This window comes from Periplaneta americana, chromosome 6 (assembly GCF_040183065.1).
Source record: "Periplaneta americana isolate PAMFEO1 chromosome 6, P.americana_PAMFEO1_priV1, whole genome shotgun sequence".
Lineage (NCBI taxonomy): Eukaryota > Metazoa > Arthropoda > Insecta > Blattodea > Blattidae > Periplaneta > Periplaneta americana.
Genome location: NC_091122.1, coordinates 166,062,606 through 166,084,792, shown reverse-complemented (window position 1 = coordinate 166,084,792; position 22,187 = coordinate 166,062,606). Strand labels below are relative to the sequence as shown.

The window sequence follows — 22,187 nt, the reverse complement described above, 5'->3', positions numbered from 1 at the left end:
ACGATCCAGTAGGGAATTATACATTACATTAGAGATGTAATTTATTGTCTTACCTTAAAAGTGCTGGAACTGTCGACCATCATCTTTAATGTACATTTTCGTCTTTTGAAAAGATTTCTGGACACACACTGAATTTCGTCTCTATCGATAGAATGGCCCGTTTCATTCAATCTATGAACGGCTATCGTCTTATGAGGTTTGTTATGCAAGTTTCATAATTTTATATGTTGAACCAATTCATTTTTAACAATTTCGTCGCTTTTCAAGCTGATGTCTTGGATACATCTGCACGTTAAGCTAACTTCTTAACCAATTCGTGGAGAATTCTTCTAGCATATATAACCTATGGAATACCATTTTTCTTCAGTTAGAGCTCAATTTGTGAACACTATTTTTGTATATAAATTGAGTTGGTTTCTCTCACTTTTTTCACTATAGTCCCGTCGCTGTAATTTCCGGCAGCCAATCGCGTTGCAAGTCGGCTACATGTAAACGTGTGCGTCTTGTGATTCGCTTATGAAGACGTTATTCATTTCTTAAGGCTCGGTAAATACTTAATATAATCGCCCTCCATTTTGGCTCTTTCGTTGGCGTTCGCAGAAAGCACACGAAGACTTTATTTGCCGCTCAATTATTTGCTAAATTACAGCGTCTTTGATTTATTATTATTATAGAAGCTACGACATGATAATGTTTAACGGTGTGGCAAATAGATTCATCGTATGGTAGCTCGGCAACGAAAGAATAAAAATGGCGAACGATACTACCTACCTATACTTTATAGAGCCTTCACTTACTAAGACGTAAGCAAAGAGGAGGAGTCACGCCGGGAATAACAGCGTCGCGACTATAAATTCTGGATTGTTCAGTCAGGCGATTGTTGAACGCCAGAATATTTCCGTACAAATATAGCTCGACATTTTTTGTTCGATTTCTTCGTAACATAGTATCATAAATGGAGATCCTCTGCTTTAATGTTTACTGAATTGCCACGAGCTAAACTGAACAGCTGTAAATGGAAGTCAGCTGTATACTAATGCTCTAACTTTGACGCCTGTTATACCTGTGTTATCTGTACATACTAAGCTACATTAGGACCTTCTCATGCTCGATCAAGGGGAAATATGCACATTATTTCCTCAAAAATCAAGGAACCTGTTCCCTGGCGAACGATCTGTTAAAGTTATTTCAATATTTCGTATTTTCTAGAGGTTATGAAGAGTTTGTAATATGGTGATACAATGATAACAGGGCAGTGATGAAGTGAAAATGGAAAGAGAAACAGAGTTACTTTCCAGATTATGTTTGCCACAAATTTCACAGTATCTACAGGAGTTTCAGTACCGATTCCTTTCGCGAAAGTCAACTGCCAGAGTTACGGAAAGGGTTGCCTTTACTTTTTTTTACTTGGGGATTTAGTTGAAGTGAATTTTAATGGCAGGCAGAGTAACTATCTCATGCCCCCATGTTTTAGATTGCTACCAGTGCACTTCATTAGAACCAGGTACCCAGCTTCGAAGCCGTTAGCCCTGTGAATTTACAATATATTTATGTTCCCCTATTATCATAATTCAGGGTTGTTATCTAAGAAATTAGCAAGTTCTTTGTGATAGTAGAAGAGAAAGAGTGGGGGGGGGGAGGGAAGTGGTCCGTGGCCCATTTCTTTTAGGGCTCATCCCGACATTTGTCTTATTGCTCAAGGGAAACCACGGAAAAACCTAGAGCAGGATGAGATGTGCTGACGACAAGCCAATTGGCTATAGTGGGGTCGGAATATGTTCAGGTGGGAGGTTTTGGTTTAATCATTATTCAAAGTACAAATACATTAAAGGTACATAAAAATTGTTTACAATAAGAACAATGCATCTATGCTGCCAATAACGTGATGACCCTGAAACAGAGAAATAGCATTATTAGTGCATTAATAGACTTGTCTGTGTGTAGAGTCAAGTGGTTATTTAGTGTTCAAGTTGGTATTCGTCTTGTACGTTGTCGTTCCAAGCTAGAGGGTGGAGTACGCTCTTAGGTCTTTTATGTTTGTCTAATGCAGGGTTGTAATTTCCTAGTGAAGAAATTAGTGGGTTTGTGCTGCTGTACGACTTGGTGTACGTGCAGAAGGCTTGATTTGAAATATATTCTTGAATTGTCGAAATTTCTAGTTCTTCATGAATCAATCCAACAGGAGTTACTCTAGGAAGTCCTGTGATGAATCTTAAAATTTTGTTTTGGAAAACGTAATTTTTTACGGACTGTAATAGGTGCATGTCCCCAAGCAGGACAAGCAGGTTGCCTTTACAACTGAATATATGTTTTATATAAATTACGAACCAACTTTACAGCCCATTGTTAATGTTAGTTACAAAAAATATGTTACAGAAGTGTTGCAGTGCTTGTATGTTAAACATAACATAAAATGCGATAATGTATTCCGCTATTATAGGGGCTTATGGAAGTGTTATCGCCATTCTGCTGGCTGCTTCTGTGTCCACCGGTTGGTTCCAGTCCGATGCAGCCCTCATCCGCGCCCCGACGCTCGCTTTTAGCTTCCTTTTTTCCCCTCCCCTTCCGCCAAGATAGCTGCGCTCTATAAAGTATTAAATACAACCGTGTCCGATATTTGTCCCCTCCATTTTACACCCATCAATAAAGTACTCAATATATAGCAAGTGATACCACTGGGAGAGTCTTATATTACCCGGATTTAACAGGAGAACCTAGCACGCGACTTGAATGACTGAAGATCGTTCCTCTCTAGTAGATATAATGTTTAGCAGCAATGAATAAAATTAATCATTTTTGTAAGGTTATCATCATCATCATCATCAGTTCATCAATTTGAACGTGTCACTCATACTTGAAAATTCAGGACTCGGTACCAAATTTAAAAAAATCGACACAGTATATAGCTTTACTATGTTGCATAACTTTACCTAGATCTACGTGTGGGTGCGATCACCTGTCGACACGTTCATATTTTTACTCTGTTGCATAACTTTACTTAGAACTACGTGTGGGTGCGATCACCTGTCGATACGTTCATACATTTACTATACTGCAGAACTTTACGTAGAACTTCGTGTGGGTGCGATCACCTGTCGATACGTTCATACATTTACTATACTGCAGAACTTTACGTAGAACTTCGTGTGGGTGCGATCACCTGTCGATAAGTTCATACATTTACTATACTGCAGAACTTTACGTAGAACTTCGTGTTGGTGAGATCACTTGTCGAATCGTTCATACATTTACTATGCTGCAGAACTTTACGTAGAACTACGTGTGAATGCGATCACCTGTCGACACTTCATACTTTTACTATGCTGCAGAACTTTACGTAGAACTTCGTGTGGGTGCGATCACCTGTCGACACGTTCATACTTTTACTATACTGCAGAACTTTACGTAGAACTATGTTGGGTGCGATCACCTGTCGACACGTTCATACTTTTACTATACTGCAGAACTTTACGTAGAACTTCGTGTGGGTGTGATCTCCTGTCGACACGTTCATACTTTTACTATACTGCAGAACTTTACGTAGAACTATATGTGGGTGCCTTCACCTGTCGACACGTTCATACTTTTACTATGCTGCAGAACTTTACGTAAAACTACGTGTGGGTGCGATCATCTGTTGACACGTACATATTTTACTATGCTGCATAATTTTACGTAGAACTACGTGTGGGTGCGATCACCTGTCGAAACGTCCATTACTTTTACTGTGATGCATATATTTACATACCTATGGCTACGTCAGACTTTGCGAGAAATGAACAAGGGTAACAAGAGGAAGACAGTGCGAAAAATGGGAAAGCAAGGAGAACAAGGGGAAGGCAAAAAGAACACGGGGAATATCAGGAGAAGGAGGAAAATACAAGGAGAATAAGGGCTGGAGGAGATTAAATTGGTATTATTCCAGAATTCGCTTGGAGGTTCTTGGAAAACCACGAAAAACATTAGTCAGGATAGCGGGCCCTGGGATCTAACCCCGGATCTTCCGAACACAAGGCGGTAGTGATAACCATTACTACACCATTCTCCGTTTCTCTAAAAATCCAGGAGCTTAATTATGAATGATCGTTGCTTTCAAATCATTTTGTTAAAATGTATTAAAACTTTTATTTCCGGAGGGAATATGTTTTTAGTGTTGTTATTACAAGCAAAGCCCATTTCTTCTTTTCTATATTTACTAGACATCAATTATGCAAGGGGCTGCTTCCAGGTAGAGTGCTCCCGTTTCTTGGACCCCCCCCCCTCCCGTCTACTCCAGGCACACCACTGTCAATTTATTCCTCTCGTTGGGTTGTCATTTATTCATAAGATGGGTTTACCGCCTTCTCTTCTCATACACCCATAAGAAATGGCTAACCCGAAACTTGGGCCACCTTCCCTGTGCCCAGCTAACAATTCCCAGGCGGCAGCAATACCTCTCCCTCCTCTACATCCAACTTAGAAGGAACGTGTCTTAACTCCCTTACTTTCCAAGTAGTGCAGCACCAGTACTGCAAGATTGTCCAGAAAAATCCCACACGTATATTTCTTCGTTCTGTCATTAATTCTACCAGCGCTACGTAAGATGCAGTACGCTTAGAACTCAGCTAACATTCTAGCGTTTTATCAAAATTATTTTGAAACAACAGGTTGTTTAATCCAGTAGAGTTTGACTCTTATGATCCAAGGTATACAGAGTATCCCATTTATCTTGTGCACCTATTATAACTTTTGTGCGAGATCGTGCGTATTTGCTTGTTTTCCGCACAGAACCAATACGCAGTAAGTGTGAAATACCACATTCAGTATTCCCAACGTAACACACATAACAATTTCCCTCTTCTTACCGCTTAAGCGCGACATTCATTTTACTGCTTTAGGCTTTTAACATATTTTTAGAGACGTTTAACATAGTAATAATTATAGATTGGAAACTTACCACTGCAATTTCACCTAAATTGCACTGTTAATTATTGTTTTTAAATATTTGCAAAAATTAAGTAAAGTCTACTACTCGACGAAACTTGTTGCATTCCTGATACAAGTAACATTAAGGAAGCCGTGAAAAAATCAACAAGATTCCAGATGCCGATGTTATTACTGCAATATGTTATATAAATAATATTGTTAAAATATTAAAATGGAAAATAAATCATTACATAACCTTACCGTTTGTTTTAAGTTCGCATGTATAGACTGGGGGGAAAAAAAGACAGACGTATATCACGGCCTGCTGTAGTATAGTAAACACAGAAAACATTTTATAGCAACAATGTTGAAGAAAGATATTTTGGTTTTCCGAAGTTGCCGTCATTAAACAGAAACCAACATGGAGATTTCATTGCAACTAATTAGAAATTCGTCTTTCAGGTATGTAATAAACGATCTTCGCACAAAATAATGTACGATACACGAGCGGTATGTTTGTTTTCATGTTCTCGGAAATTAAAAAAGCTCAACTACGTTTCGCTTTTTCAATCTTTTCCTCGACCATGAAAACGTCAACATACCGCTCTTGTAACGTATATTACTATTTTGTTTCGAAAGGTATTGTAATTTTTGTTTTTGAGTGTTATGTTAGAACGAGGGTCTAACATGAGTGTGGACATTTTGTGCATGTAACTACATTATGTTACAAGATACACGTGACGTCATCAATTTTTCAAATAGCACTACATACTTTAATCATGTTACATTGATTACACACATTAAGACGAGTTCAAAAATGTATCACAATGTCACCTTCCTAATCAATAAAAACAACAAAACGAAACAAAAACGTACTTCCACTGTGATAATGTTATGCTTTGAGAGTCACAGAAGATGTTCCAAATGGTGACCATTCACATTAATGAACATTCGAAGGCGTTCCCCGAAAGACCGTATGACTGCCTGGCATGTTACTGGCTGAATGGACACACAAGCCTGTCGAATGCGTTGCTGCATGTCTTCTGGTGTTGTCAGAATGTTCTGGTACACACTGTCCTTTACAGTTTCCCACAGGAAGAAGTCGAGTGGCGACAGGTCCGGAAAATGTGCAGGCCACTGTACGTGGATTGTGGCGTCGACAGTTGTTGTGGTTTGTTTACATGTTAAGACAGTAAACACAACACACGTGTACGGACGTCAGTCGTCTTTCGTTTTGTGTAAGTTAATGCACAAAATAAATGGGTCACCACAGCAAACGACATATTCTGATGGCATTCATTTTGCATTTTGTTGCTGTTATTGATTGGGAAGGTGACGTTGTGATACATTTTTGAACTCGTCTTAATGTGTGTAATCAATGTAACATGATTAAAGTATGTAGTGCTATTTGAAAAATTGATAACGTCACTATATCTTGTACCATAATGTAGTTACATGCACCAAATCTCTAGACTCATGTTAGCCCCTCGTTCTAACATAACTCTCAAAAACAAAAATTTCAATACCTATCCAAACAAAAAAAGTTATAATAGGTGCACAAGATAAATGGGACACCCTGTATTATGGTTAGTTTCCGCATTTAAGTATTTATTTATTATTTATCTTTATTTATCTATCTATTCATCCATCCATCCATCCATCCATCCATCCAACCACCTACCTTCCCTACCTAGGAATTTATTTATTTATTTATTTATTTATTTATTTATTTATTTATTTATTTATTTATTTATTTATTTATTTATTTATTTATTTATTTATTTGTTCATCCAGCCGTCCGTCCATCCATTTAACCATCTACTTTACCTTACCTAACTACCTTCGTAGATATTTGTTTATTTATTAATTTGTTTTCATGTCCATCATTTCTGAATAATTTCACTTTTAGATGTTGCAGATGAACAAAATCTGCCCAATAGTTCAAAAGAAGTTGCTATCCACAGGTAGACTGTGTGCTCAGAATTTCTTATGCACTATTATGGATGCGAAAGTCTCGAAATATATTTTTGCACTATGACCGTACTTTCTGAAACGAGAAATTAATATAACTAGGGAATTAGCAAAGTTGGCCTAATAAGGACGAAAACTATCACAAGACATACAATAAAGAATAAATTTTAATTTCATTCATTCCATAATGATGCAGCTTTTATAATGTTATGAAGGGTAACGCATACGGAGTCTTAATAAAATTTTAATACGTGTTATAAAGCAAAGAGCAGCCATCATAAAGTATGCATCACAAGTCCTAGGAGGGTAATTTTGGAGTATGAAGTTAAAAAATATTACGTACTTAATACAGAGTCAAAAGTGTTCCATATTTTTCATACCAGCCCCCTGTGTTTAAAATTGTTCTACTCTTCTGTCATAAAGTAATTCGGAAATGGAGGGGCTTTTAAGTTTGCGTTTCTAACCAACAGCATGCCATAAAAATGCTAGAGAACCTCCGTAATAAACTAATGGTTGTGAAATGTTGCAGTCGGATATCAAAGGATGCCAGAAGAAACTTGTGGAGCAGCTGACTCAGCACATCCAAGAGTCTCCTGGACCTCCTACTCGGAAACTCATTGCCCGCTGTCTTGCCACGCTGTTTAGTGTGGGTGACACCTTTCTTCTCTTCGACACTGTCAATAAATGCAATGATATTCTCAAGAACAAGGATGACTCACCCAGTTTCCTACCGACTCGATTGTAAGTAGAAGCTAGGTGTGAAAAAAGACAATTAAATAAGGTAGGTGTCCCTGATATGGTCATGCTAAGGTTTGAGAATTTTTCTAGCCGCCATTTTGAAAAAAATGTAAACCACTTTTTTCTTACTTTTTCTCAGTCTAATGGAGTTTCTTAAAACAATTTCCTTTCCCCATAAAAATAGATTTAATTGTCCAAAAAGTCCCAAATTCCAAAAGTCTACCTAGTGGCCATATCAGGAACATGTGCACATGATGTGGCCACCCTTGTTCCATGTTCTACAAATCGTGATTGTTTTCAGTTTGATAGCGCAGTTGTGTTAAAATTAATTTTGGTGTAAAATGAATAAAAATGACACTTAATGATCTTTTTTATAATTCAAAAGTGTAGTCAAAACAGGTTTTTCCATTAAAAATTAAGTTGTTTTTCTTAAAATACAAAATTTTTGCATAATCCCAGCTATAAGGCATGTAAATTTGCCAGGTGAAAAAATAAAAGTGAAATGAACTTGATATGGCCATGGTGCATTTGATATGGCCATATCAGGAGCAGGTAAGCTTTCACGAAAATCGTTTGATTATGAACAACTCGTAAAAGATACGCCATCAACTACAACACCAATCAACAGAACATTAAAAACTGAATGGAGTACGATGGTTTTCATGAAACAAGTCTTTGAAAAACATGCATAAAACAAAGGAGACTTACCAGAGAAAAATAAGAAGAGGTGACATGAAAACCGTAAAACAGGCAAGTGACGCCATATTGCTCAACCTGACTGGATGGAAAACGATCAAGTGACATACCAGGATGCCCTTTCACTGGATGCTGCTGCAATTTAGCGGATTTTTTGGTTAACTAACTCACAATAGGGGGTTGGCCATATCAGGAACATGGCCATAACAGGAGCACCCACCTTAGATTAATTTCAAGCTCGAATCTATACAGGATGGAAGTGATATAACTATGCAAATTGAAGGGGACAATAAAATACATCGTAATCTAAAAATGAATAAAAACACCTATTACGCGTTTCGTAATTAAATGCATGGTTCATTAAAAAATTGGGCTGAACGTCTGCAGAGTTTGGCAACAGCACATCGCTGGCTCAAGTACAAAAGCATACACGCACTCTGTCTGAACAGCAGAGTTCCATCCCTTAGTTACTGCAGTAGGATTGCCAGATTTCCTAATGCTCGGAAATAACTATACGTGTTAATCTTTCATTTAATTTCCAAGAAAACCGCCCATTTTATTGACAAACTGCAAAGCAGTTTCTCTAATAATAAAAGTAAAAATCATAATTGCACGGATAGTACTTATCGAGTAAAACAATGTTAACATTTAGGGGAAAATATTATTTTTAGAGAAGTATTAATTTGATATTAGAAATTTTTGTTGTACTCTTTTCAAGGACTGAGGTGTTAAAATCTGCACAGTTATATTACTTCCACCTTGTATAATGAAATAATTCTTAAGTACACATTAGTATTATTGCTGATTCCAACATAATGTAATTACGTTATTTTTTAGTTACTTGTACCATTGTGTTAACTTCTTCAAATAAGTAAAATACATCAGACTTATTTGAATGTAGTTCATATTGGAAACATGAATTTCTGTGTTTCATTTCCATGTTACGTATGAGTTTTTTTATTATGCTGATATGGATGACCTGAATAGTTTAAAATAGTACTAGATATTATCCATAATAACTAAGCATATTAGTAGTGCCATTTGTATGTATGTATTTATTTATTTATACTGCAAGTAGGCAAGCAGCAGGTGGCAGTGGTATATACAATATTAACAATACACAATAAAATGATAAGCAATACACAATAAAATTTACAATACACAATACAATGTTACAATACACAATACAATTACAATACACAATACAATGATTTGTTGTATTGTATTGTATTGTATTGTATTGTATTGCATTGTATTGTATTTATTAACATTCAATGGTATTCATACATTGCTTTACAGCTGGAATATGGAACAAGTCAAAAAACTTAATACTATTATAAAGTCTTAATTTATAGTCACAGTGTAGAAGAAATATATACAGAAGAGATTTACAATATAGTCTACTAGTACAACACAAAGTTTTAGTATCAATTTCATGAAGCGTTATTGAATGTCATGAATTCACCTACAGAGTAGAAGGCGTGATAAATTAGGTACTTCTTTAATTTGGCCCTAAATAATCTTATGTTTTGAGTTTCATTTTTTATATCGATAGGGAGGCTATTAAAAATTTTTACTCCCATATAACACACTCCTTTTTGATAGCACGATAGACTTGCCGATGGAGTTTGAAAGTCATTCTTTTGACGTGTGTTTATACTATGAACTGTTGAATTAGTTACAAAGTTTTCACGATTACATAAGAGGAAGATTATTAATGAAAAGATATACTGACAAGCCATGGGCATTATTTGTAGTTTTTTTTTTAAATAGTCCTACACGATTCCCTAGATTTGGCACCTACTATTATTCTAATTACTCTTTTTTGTAATAGGAATATATTGTTACTATCAGCTGTAGAATTTCCCCAGAATATTATTCCAAAACTCATTACCGAGTGGAAGTATGCAAAGTATATTGTTTTTAAAGTATTGATATTTACTATCTTTTGCATAGATCTAATAGCAAAACATGCTGAATTTAGTTTGGAGGTAATTTCTTTAATATGATTTTTCCAATTTAACACATTATCGATTTTTAAGCCAAGAAATTTGGTTGTTGTTGTTTCTAATAAGGATCTATTGTTAATTATTGCACTAGAAATTTGCGAGGTTGAATTTGGACAGGATTTAAATTGAATTATGTTAGTTTTGTTACAATTTAATACCAATTTATTGACTGAGAACCAGTCACATATTTTGAAGAGAATTTCCTCTGTTGAAGATTGGAATGTGCTGGAGTTATTGACTAATTATTATACGTGTGTCATCTGCAAATAATATGGGATGACCTACATCTTTTATTAGGGGGGCAAGATCATTTATGAACACTAGAAAAAGTAGGGGACCTAATATTAAAGATTCCTGCCATTATGCACATTGTCTTGTTCCTGTTGTACAGTAATGTTAATACAGGAAAACGTGAATTATTTAGTTTAGTTTAGATTGGGTTAGGTTAGTTTAGGTAGGTTAGGTTGTATTGAAAGTTGCCTTGCCTTATTTATATCATTCTGTATGGAAAGACTGATAACAAGAAAATAGAGTTTCTTGTGTTCTCGTTACACTGAAGAAATCCCAAGATTTTGGAAATTTAAAAAATCTGTTAAAGGAGATTGTATAAAATTTATCAAATATTATAGTGATTGTCATTCAATAAAATACGCGGTTAATTCAATTTCTATATACTTATTCTGTATTTATTCATTAAATTTACTTATCAGTGTCATTAATATTCTTAATCCCCAGTTATTCAATAGGTTCGCAAATTGTATACATGTTCACCATATAATATGCTATTTATGCATTGTTTCTGGTACTGTAGCTATACTTAATCTATATTTTCTCAATTTCCTTTTAAAATATTAATTTCGACACAATTGACTGAACAGCTGCCAAACATCAATGGCAATGCCATGTTAGTAATTTGTTGAAGTATGACTTTTGAGCAAATTTAGATAAAACGAGTGTGCATATTATCTTGAAAGCTCTGTACAATATTATGTGTTGTTTATTTTATTGCTAATTGTTATGATATTCGTCACATAAACTGTGTAATGTTTTAATGATTACCAGTGTAAAACCATGTATGTAACTTATGTGCAGGGCAGCCATCTGTTGTGTGGGATGCATGTACGAGAAGCTTGGCCGAATGATGGGGCGATCATACGAGGAGACAGTTCAAATCCTCATCAAATCTCTGCGCAGTGCAGAATCACAGACTCGCATCGAGATAATGCTCACTCTGGAAAAGGTAATAAAATTCATGTTGTAACAATGATAAATGACGATCATTGGAATAATTTACGGTGACGAGTCTAACTGCTGAAATTTGACGATGACAGTAATGATAATGATGATAATGATAATGCCTACGATAACTATGATTATTATGATCGCAATGATGATGATGGTGCTGACGATTATGAGAATGATGACGTCGACGACAATGATTTTCATGGCAGTGTTGTTAACATCACATATTCTTTCTCACAAATAAATTGTTAATGAGCTCAGGTCGAAAGCATTGCGTGCTGTTGCAGGGAGTTGATCGTCTGAAGGCTGCCTATGAGTAATATCGACAACAATAATCATACCCAGACTTGAACAAACGCTTTCTCCCTGACATACCAGTGAAACAGATGTTTCATTCAATATGAACGTAGTTGAATCGTACTTAAATAATAATGTTGGTTTTATGTATCTGTCAAGTTCTTAACTCTTCAACCCTTTTGAGCTGCCGTGCCAACAAATTGAAGAGATTAAAATGATGTGGAAAGAAAGGAAGCGCGTTTTTTTTTTCTTTCACTGAAAACCGGAACATTTGTGAGAATTATTTTTGGGGCACAGATCGCGATTTCAGTACATTGCCAGAAAATACTGAACGTATGGCAATCCTATATTGGTTGCTTAATTATTTTACCATAAGGTATTGTTTGATTAAAGTGAGTTACGGTATTCTTCTGTAGTACATAAATTTAAGTACAGGTTATGATTATGCATAATTTACTTAAAGTATACACATACATATACACATATGTACAGGCTGAAAAAGAAACAAGTACAAATATTTCTTTGAATAATAGAGGACAATAAAAGGGACAACAAATTTTTCAAGCGTTTTGGCATCTGGTTGTGATTTTACACATTGTAAACATCCGATATTTTTATCCTAAATAATAATATCCTAATTATAGTAAACAAATTGAAAACAACTAATTCATTGAAGATCTTTAGAAGATGAGAGGCACCATTACCCCTTTCTGTAGACAGCATAATCTTCAAGGCGTTAAAATGTTTTTTTTTTTTGGGGGGGGGGGACAAGCTTGCATAATATACTACCAAATACTAGACAAACTGTTAGATTAAGACGGTATTCTAAATTGTGTTAATTTTATTAATAATCATCTGTCAAAATATTTCCACTTATTTCCCTAACATTTTGTATATAAGCGTTCTGTATATTCTTCTCCTAAGCTGTGGAAAATGTGAATACATTTCGACACTCTTTAAAAATGAAACTGTACTGTGCTCACACAATCCACACAGATAATAAGTTTTTTTAGTTATTCCTCTTAGAAGGTTCCATAATAGAGGCTTACAGTTTATATTTATTTTAACAAGAGTATAAAAATAAACTTAATAGTGTTTGTAATATTTCAATTTTTGTGGCTATATATTTATTTCGTTTAATGTGCTGTGATTTGTAAGGTAATGCAACAGTATAATTCAGTTTTTATTACCGTATGTACGCGAATACTGCACGCCATCGAATAATCCGCGCACCCTAATTTTAGGAGAAAAAATTGAAAAAGTGTTTTATTCGAATGAGCACCAACCTTATTTCAAATAGTCTAATGCTCGCACCCCAGTTTTTCTTCGCTAAATTCCGGAAAGAATATGCGCGAAGTATCCGAGTGTATACTATAATTCACCACATTCTACTCTTTAAGGAACTATATTTATATGATAAGGTCTTATTTTATTGAACTTCTGCAACTTTGTAAATTTTAAAGTCGTAACTTGTAAAGATTTTGGATATTTACAACATACAATTTTAATTTAATATTCTAGATTATTAATTCATAAATCACAGGTTGTCGAATAATTTTTAGGTATGTTCTGGCATGGGAAGTGCCATCTCCAATGTGCACAAAGAGATATACAAGGCTACTAGGCATTGTCTGACTGATCGTGTGATGGCTGTTAGGTGTGCTGCTGCTAAGGTACGTGTATTACAAGTACATACGTGCCAACGATAATAGTATGCATTTCCATGTGTACATATGTGTAAGAAATGAAAGGGTTTCAAGAAATGTTAAATTTGCGTGTGTGGTTTTGTTTGTTTCCAGTGTCTTTTGGAAATGTTAAACCATGCACCATTTCTGTATACAACAGAATTGGAAAGCCTGGCTACCTTATGTTTCCGAGCTTTCGATGGGTCTAACTACGAAGTGCGATGTGCAGTCGCAAAGTTGTTGGGCACTTTAATAGCTACCACACAACAAACACAAAAAGGAAATCCTGCAGGTAATAAATATAATAAACAATTAACTTTACAGTATCCAGTATATCTGTCTTTCTTTTAGAAATGTATTTAGAGCTTTTGTTGGGCAAGTCCATTGAGCAGGTAACAGAGGGATTTTCTGCAAGTACTCTGGTTCCCCCGTGAAATCCCAACAATTGGCGAATAACTACAAATTTATGGCCCTGCCATTTGGGGAGGGGGAGGGGGGGGGGGAAGAACCTTTAGAAATGTTGTGATTTATTAATTATTGTAAGTTGAACTTACTACCAACTCATTGCCTAAAAATAGCTCTGGGTACGAAGGGGAAGTGCATGGAAACGGAGAAACTCCCACTTATGTCCTCCCTTCCTTATACTGCCTTATAAGCGAATGCACAATAAAGGCACTCTGTCTGTGTCAGTGATGGATTTCAGGTGGTCAGCGAGAGTCGAAAGTTCGTAAAAACTCCATCATGAAATGACACTTGATACTTATTTACTTACTGGCTTTTAAGGAACCCGGAGGTTCATTGCCACCCTCACGTAAGCCCGCCATCGGTCCTATCCTGAGCAAGATTAATCCTGTCTCTACCATCATATCCCACCTCCCTCAAAACCATTTTAATATTATCTTCCCATCTACGTCTCGGCCTCCCCAAAGGTATTTTTCCCTCCGGCCTCCCAACTAAAACTCTATATGCATTTCTGGATTCGCCCATACGTGCTACATGCCCTGCCCATCTCAAACGTCTGGATTTAATGTTCCTAATTATGTCAGGTGAAGAATACAATGCGTGCAGTTCTGTGTTGTGTAACTTTCTCCATTCTCCTGTAACTTCATCCCTCTTAGCCCCAAATATTTTCCTAAGCACCTTATTCTCAAACACCCTTAACCTATGTTCCTCTCTCAAAGTGAGAGTCCAAGTTTCACAACCATAAAGAACAACCAGTAATATAACTGTTTTATAAATTCTAACTTTTACATTTTTTAACAGCAGACTGGATGATAAAAGTTTCTCAACCGAATAATAACAGGCATTTCGAAATGACACTTGATATAATAATTATTTTTATTTTTATTTTTTTATTTTCTCTTGTATGGCGTGGGATCATCAACTCCACGTTCAATACCCAGGCTGGATGACCAGGACACGATGCTGGAGTCGTTTTGCACTTGAATTCGTAACTTGTACCACTCGTGTTACATTAATCACGTACATTATGAAGATAAATATCATTGTGAGAGTTTTCAATAAAGATGATAATCACGAGGAAGTGGAGGAGGAGGAGGAGGATGTGATGATGATGATGATGATGATGATGATGATGATGATGATGATTTGGTGATTCCTACATTTGTTGTACTTATTGTTGTCATCCGCATCATTGTTAAAGATACCCTTTGTAGTGTCACAATAGCAAATACATATAAAACTACATAACTGGTACGAACATACAGCTAAAATTTGTTCTATTAAGTGCGCCCATAATATTTTGTTGTATGCATTAAGCTGAACATTAAAAGCTAGAGTGGAATTTTTTCTAGGATATGGAACTGAATAAAATTGATGTATTTTATAATGCTTAATAATCTTGTGATGCTCTGTTACAGCACATCAGAATAAAGGATTCAAGCCTATATCTTTAGAAGAGGCCTTAGGTGTACTGATGTCAGGCTTCTTAAGAGGAGGTGTTGGCTTCCTAAAGGGTACCGGAGAGATGATCAAAGGCAGTTCTGGGGTCAATAGGGAAGTCCGTGTTGGTGTAACACATGTAAGTACAGGTTATCGTGTTTTATTATTGTGTAATTCTGTTACCGACACATGAAATAACTCTACGTGCTGACGCTTTATCCACTAAGCCACACCGGATTCAAATTCCAATGCCGGATAGAATCCTTATCAGTTAACATGTAGGACTGAAAACCCGGTTCGAATCCTAGTGCCAGAGAGAATTTTTGTCCATTTTACCCATTCCTCACCATATGGTAATGCAGATTTCCTGCACGGAAATATCATATGTACTTTGGTACATCATAGTAATATGATAATATGATAAAGCCACCAGCGTGGCTCAGTCGGTTAAGGCGCTTGCCTGCCGGTCTGAAGTTGCGCTCGGGCGCGGGTTCGATCCCCGCTTGGGCTGATTACATGGTTGGGTTTTTTCCGAGGTTTTCCCCAACCGTAAAGTGAATGCCAGGTAATCTATGCCGAATCCTTGGCCTCATCTCGCCAAATACCATCTCACTATCACCAATTTCATCAACGCTAAATAACCTAGTAGTTGATACAGCGTCGTTAAATAACCAACTAAAATAAAAAATATGATAGCATGAGTAATCACTTCATCATTCAAGACGGCGCCATGTTCCGTCGGACCCTGACCACCTAGTCACTCGTAATAAGTGCACCTCTGTACATACTCTCAGCTCCACAAGTAAAGAACCCTGGCCTCACACCACTTCTGCACAGATGACAGTGATTGACAGGCCAGTTAGGGGAAGTTGACTTGCTAAAACTTTCAGCTGTTGCCACATTTGCTCTTAGCTTGACTCTTTAAATGTATTTTCTTTTGCAACTGGTTGGATTCTTTCAAAAATGGAAAATTCACAACACAGCATTCTCAGCGGTCTCCTGGCGGTATCTTTGTCCACAGTTTCACTAATTGGGAGAGCGTGTCAGTCAGATTTATGGCTTCTTGAACCCAACCCTGCAACGAAGGTTCTTTACTTGTGAAATCAAGAGTAGTGTTGGACAATGTGCCATTGTCACATACTGTGTGACAGTACATGAGGGTAGGTCACCAAAGGGGAACAGAGAGGTAAAACTTAAACTGAGAAGAATTCAATCCGGCAACGGAATTTGAATCCGGTGTGGCTTAGTGGATAAAGCATCAGCACATAGAGCTGAAAACCCGGATTTGAGTCCCGATGCCGGAGAGAATTTTTCTCTGTTCTATCCATTCTTCACTATATGGTAATGCAGAATTTCTCCACGGAAATATCATATGTACTTCGGTACATCATAGTAACAACAGTAATATGTTAAAATTTATTTACAGCTGTTTCTGAAAATTTTTTCTTTTGAGGGATAAGCCCTTTTACCTGAATACCATCGATTATATGTCAGAGACTATCGGACATTGTCTAGTTTCAAAAATAAATTAAAATTGCACTTTTTCAATTCAGATTCCTTTCAGTTATAAGCCCTTTTTTCTGCGATAGTTTTGTAAAAGTATAGGCTATATATTTCTTTCCTTCCTTTCCCCTTTTTGTTCCCTTTATCAGCCAATGAATTTATTAGCATAGCCTTTTTATTGTGAATTTTATTTAATATTCGTATTTCTTTTCTTTTTTATTATTATTTTATTACATTCCATTTTGTTATATTCTACCTTACGTTTTCCATATTAACCATTTATACTAAATGAGTTGCTTTTACTATATTCCAATGTATTTTACTTTCTTTTTTCTATTATTGTATTATTTTCATGTTGTTTAGTGTCGATTTTATTATGCTATTATTATTTTTTTTGTAATATGTTAGTATTCTTTTCTTTAACTTTTTGTTAAATTTTAACTGATTGTATACTTTGTAACCTGGTAGAGTGTAAGAGAAGACCCTATGGCATTAATTTGCCAGTATAAATAAATAAAGAATTAAAGATTATAAACTGCAATTTCGTTGTAAAATGAAAGTATAATATGAATAATTTAAAATTAATTCATATTAAATAATAACGTGAACGTGTTATAAAAATCGTATTTACATGTTTTTAAACTAATCTCAGGAAAATTGCTTTCCACCTTGCCATATTTTCTGAAGTCCTCGGAAAACAATATAATTTCAGTTCTTTTGCACCCCAGTGTTCCAACCCAACTCTATCTGACCAACCAACGCATTGATCATTGTCGTGAAGTGTGTCTTGTAGCATTTAATAAGATTATTTCTGTTGTTTAGGCATATGTGATCTTTGTACAAATACTGGGAGGTGTGTGGCTGGAGAGGAACATCACAACGGTATTGACGCATGTTCTGGATCTGGTAGCTAATCCAAAAGCAGCTTCGTCACACGTAGATGCTGTGTACTCCCGCAAGTGCATAAATTTCATTCTCAGAAGTATTTTGGGCCGTATGCTTGGAGAGAAAGCACAAGCCTCTGCTTGTAAGGAGATAGCGCATATTGTTATCAAGCAGATGAATTCTATTGGTTAGTATACTGCACACTTGAATTTTTATTCATTATGTCGATTACACATTTGAGAAGTTTATGTTATTTATGATAGGGAGAGGACTGATAAGTTTCTAGTGCACCACAGAAAATATTATAGGACTCTATTAATATTTTTTTTTTTCAACAGTAATCTCACTAGAGGTTTTGATTTATCTAGAGAAAATCAAAATTCGAGTGGGATTTAATTGACTATTACATGATTAGAAGAAAGTATATAAAGATTAGAAGAAATAAAGTGCTCTAATACAATAAAATATTAATTGACATATTGAAATTCTATTTCACGAATGTCACCTTCACCAAAACGTTTGAACAGAGCTGTCATTTTCAGTTGACTGTCTATGCTGTAAGCAAATGACGATCGCAAGGCATGTTTTATAGTACTGTAAAGAATTTGCAGTTTGAAATGTTGGCAAACAAAGAAACAAATGATAGGAAGGTGATAAAACAGGAGAAAGTATATAAAGATTAGAAGAAATAAAATACTCTAATACAATAAAATAGATATTAATAGACTTACTAAAATTCTATTTCACTAATGTTACCTTCACCAAAATGTTTGAACAGAGCCGCCATTTTCAGTCAACTATCTATGCGGGAAACAAATTATGGTCGCAAAGCATGTTTTATAGTATTGTAAAGAATTTGCAGTTTGAAATGTTGGCAAACAAAGAAAAAAATGCTAGGGTAATAATAAAAACAAATGCTAGGAAAGCGATAAAATTAAACAAATGCTAGGGAAGCGATAAAATTGTGCGATAAGTAGCCCTGATTGGTTGAAAGACGTCCTTTCGTACCTTTTATTGGTCAAAAGTAGTATGACGTAGTAAAACTTAACAGTCAGCATAATCCTCTTTTAACTCATATTTCTTGTCATGATTCAGAAACTTTTCTTTAATTCCTTCGAATAAAATTCGATAAGTTACAGATGGTTTTCAAATTAAACTTATTGATACCGAGGAATGCTGTATGATAAAATATTGTATTTCATGTTACTGATCTATGTTCTTAATGAGTTTCTCATTAATTTTATCTCTGACCTCTAAATCTGTTGTCTTTTGCAGATTTCAATCCTGAAAATGCAAAGGATTGTAACCAGGAAACACTCTTCAGTCAGCATCTACTGGTATGTGCTTTACAAGAAATGGGAAGCATTATCCTTGCACTTGGAACCACAGCCAGTAATCTTCTCACTGACCAGTCTCTGAGTAAGTCACAGAAGCCTAGAATCTGTTGTATTTGCACATACAAGTAACATACGTCCATTAAAATTACTCGTATTATGCAGTACCAATGTAATTACAATTTGGCTTCACTTAATAACCTGACCATATTAAAAAATTCAGCATTTGACTCTTCACTCTCACCAATACAATACATTTGCAAATTCTGCCATAATTTTTATTTATGCAACGATGTAAAGAATGGCTCTTCTTTACTATAGGGCTACATCTTGATACATCTTTATCTTCGCCATTTATTTTGTTCAGTATCCAAGAAATTTGTAAAATAATTTGTATGTATCAGAAATTAATGTTTATATTTTCCGTGCACTCTCTCCCTGCCTTTCACACACATACCTGCAGGCATGCACATACATGAAGATATTACGAAGGACAGAACTTGTTCAGATGATCAGAATAGTGCTTTTGAAATCATAAGTGTACTTTTTATTAGCTTTGTTTCTGATGTCTTCATTTATATACTTATTTATTATTTATTTATTTATTTATTTATTTATTTATTATCTATTTATTTATTTTTGGCCCTCAGTGATCAATTGGTAAAGCACTCTCTTCTACACCCAAGAGTTTCGGGTTGAAACCCAGCTAGCATCAATGGCATTTTCAGGTTACAAAAGTCCGGAACGCATCTCCTTTAGAAGGAACTTTAAACCATGTGTCCCATGTCGGACTTTTTCCGCACATTAAAGACTTCCAAGCCTAAATTAGAGCCTCTGTACTAAATTTCTCCTTTTTATCGGCCTAGTAATACCTAAGTTGCATATTAGGTGATGTTTGAGTCTTATAACTATGGGTTAAATGAATTTATTTATTTATTTATTTATTTATTTATTTATTTATTTATTTATTTATTTATTTATTTATTTATTCACTCATTTATTCATTCACTCATTTATTCATTCAATCATTTATTCATTTATTCATGAATTGACTTACTCAATTATTCACTTAACTCAGGTGTTACTTAACAACTTATTTATTTATTTATGTATTTATTTATTTATTTGTTTATTTACGTAGTTAATTATTTATTTACTTATTTATTCATTCATTTATTCACTTATTCACGAACTGACTTATTCAATTATTTGCTTAACTACTTATTTATTTATTTATTTATTTATTTATTTATTTATTTATTTATTTATTTATTTATTTATTTACTCGTTTATTTACTTATTCATTCATTTAATCATTCATTCACTTTCTCACGAATTGACTTATTCAATTATTCACTTAACCACTTATTTATTTATTTATTTATTTACAGTCGTTATTTATTTATTTATTTATTCATTCATTCATTCATTCATCCATCCTTCTTGCATCTCCCTCTTTCTTTCTTTTTTCTTCTATTTTTCTTGTTTTTCTTTCGATATAGTATTTTGGAGACAGTAAAAATTGTTCAATAATTACTACAGTAGCTATTACGGAAGCCTTTTCACTGACATAAAATAACAGGAAGTATATATGTGTCTGTAGTATTTGTAATATTTCCTCGTATACAAACTTCATAATTCCTTTGTGAATGACGTCAGTTTAAACTTAAGAGATTTAAGGTTAAAAGTAATATTATTTACAGGTTTGATCGAGGCAATAATGGCAGTGCTGGTTCATCCCTGCCAGGCTGCAAGACTCGCAGCTGCTTGGTGCCTTCGATGCATCTGTGTAGCTGTGCCTAGTCAGATAACACCTCTCATTGACAGGTTGGCTTCTTTAATACAAAATATCACTCTGTTTAATTGCGTGTAACATACATACATACATACATACATACATACATACATACATACATACATACATACATACATACATAGTGGTCTTTCACTGCAAACCCAGCATTTTCCAATCTTTCCTATTTTCTGCCTTCCTCTTAGTCTTTGCATATGATCCATATATTGTATTTTAATGTTGTCTATCATCTGATATCTTCTTCTACCCAAACTCTTCCCCCGTTCACCATTCCTTCCAGTGCATCCTTCAGTAGGCAGTTTCTTCTCAGCCAGTGATCCAACCAATATCTTTTTTTCTTCCTGATCAGTTTCAGTAACATTCTTTCTTCACCCACTCTTTCCAACGCAGCTTCATTCTTATTCTGTCTGTCCATTTCACATGCTTCATTCTTCTCCATATCTACATTTCAAATGCTTTTAGTCGCTTCTTTTCTCTTCGTCATAATGTCCATGTTCTCTTATTTTTTTTGTAGTCTTGCTCATAAAAGGAAAGACAGATATGTTACGACTTATATTTTCTTCTTTCTTCTCTTCTATTACAGTTTCCATTTTATTTTTGTGACACAATTTATTAATAATATATGTTATTTTTCATTTGCCTCTTCTGATTTTGTAAATTTACGAGGTTACATAGTTTTCATTTATTGTGTACTCTGAAGTTATGTATGGTAATTCATCATTCTTGGTGGTGAGATAACAGATGCCCTGTTTTATTTAAGCTTATTGCTACGTATATAATGTTTAATGACAATTTTATTTGAACTTCAAGCCATTTTATATCTAAGGTGCGTGGTAAAAAAAAAAAAAGGTGTAAGTCAGAAATTGCTGGTTTTGAGTTATAATCGCCATGTGAATTATTGAGATTCTACTGCATATCTATCCTCTTCCATAATGATGTGGAGTGCCCATCATAATGATAGTGGTTCTCATTTTGAACTTTCCTTTTGCTCTACTGAAAACTTGCAATTTATGACATACGCCTCTTTTACTGTGCATTACAGATATGAATTATAAACATGTTATATGGATAATCTTAATTACTCTTTTGTTTCTTAAAATTTGTATATATACCTCTCATATGCTGCCCTCCTACTAACAAAAATAGTGCCGTAATTGGTGTACATAATTGGTATATAGTATACAAATTTGAGTATGTACCTACAATT

General features: G+C 35.0%; 1 protein-coding gene across 4 annotated transcripts in view; it reads left to right on the top strand.

Moving 5' to 3' along the window:
• LOC138702016 (HEAT repeat-containing protein 5B) overlaps positions 1-22,187 on the top strand; it is a 267,228-nt gene that overhangs the window by 154,348 nt on the left and 90,693 nt on the right. For all 4 annotated transcript variants that reach the window (XM_069829495.1, XM_069829494.1, XM_069829493.1 and 1 more), the window contains exons 3-10: positions 7,406-7,617; positions 11,412-11,559; positions 13,421-13,531; positions 13,658-13,835; positions 15,424-15,584; positions 17,771-18,020; positions 19,109-19,252; positions 20,871-20,994. In XM_069829495.1, the coding sequence (XP_069685596.1) occupies positions 7,406-7,617; positions 11,412-11,559; positions 13,421-13,531; positions 13,658-13,835; positions 15,424-15,584; positions 17,771-18,020; positions 19,109-19,252; positions 20,871-20,994 (1,328 nt within the window). The remainder of the gene's footprint in view (positions 1-7,405; positions 7,618-11,411; positions 11,560-13,420; positions 13,532-13,657; positions 13,836-15,423; positions 15,585-17,770; positions 18,021-19,108; positions 19,253-20,870; positions 20,995-22,187) is intronic.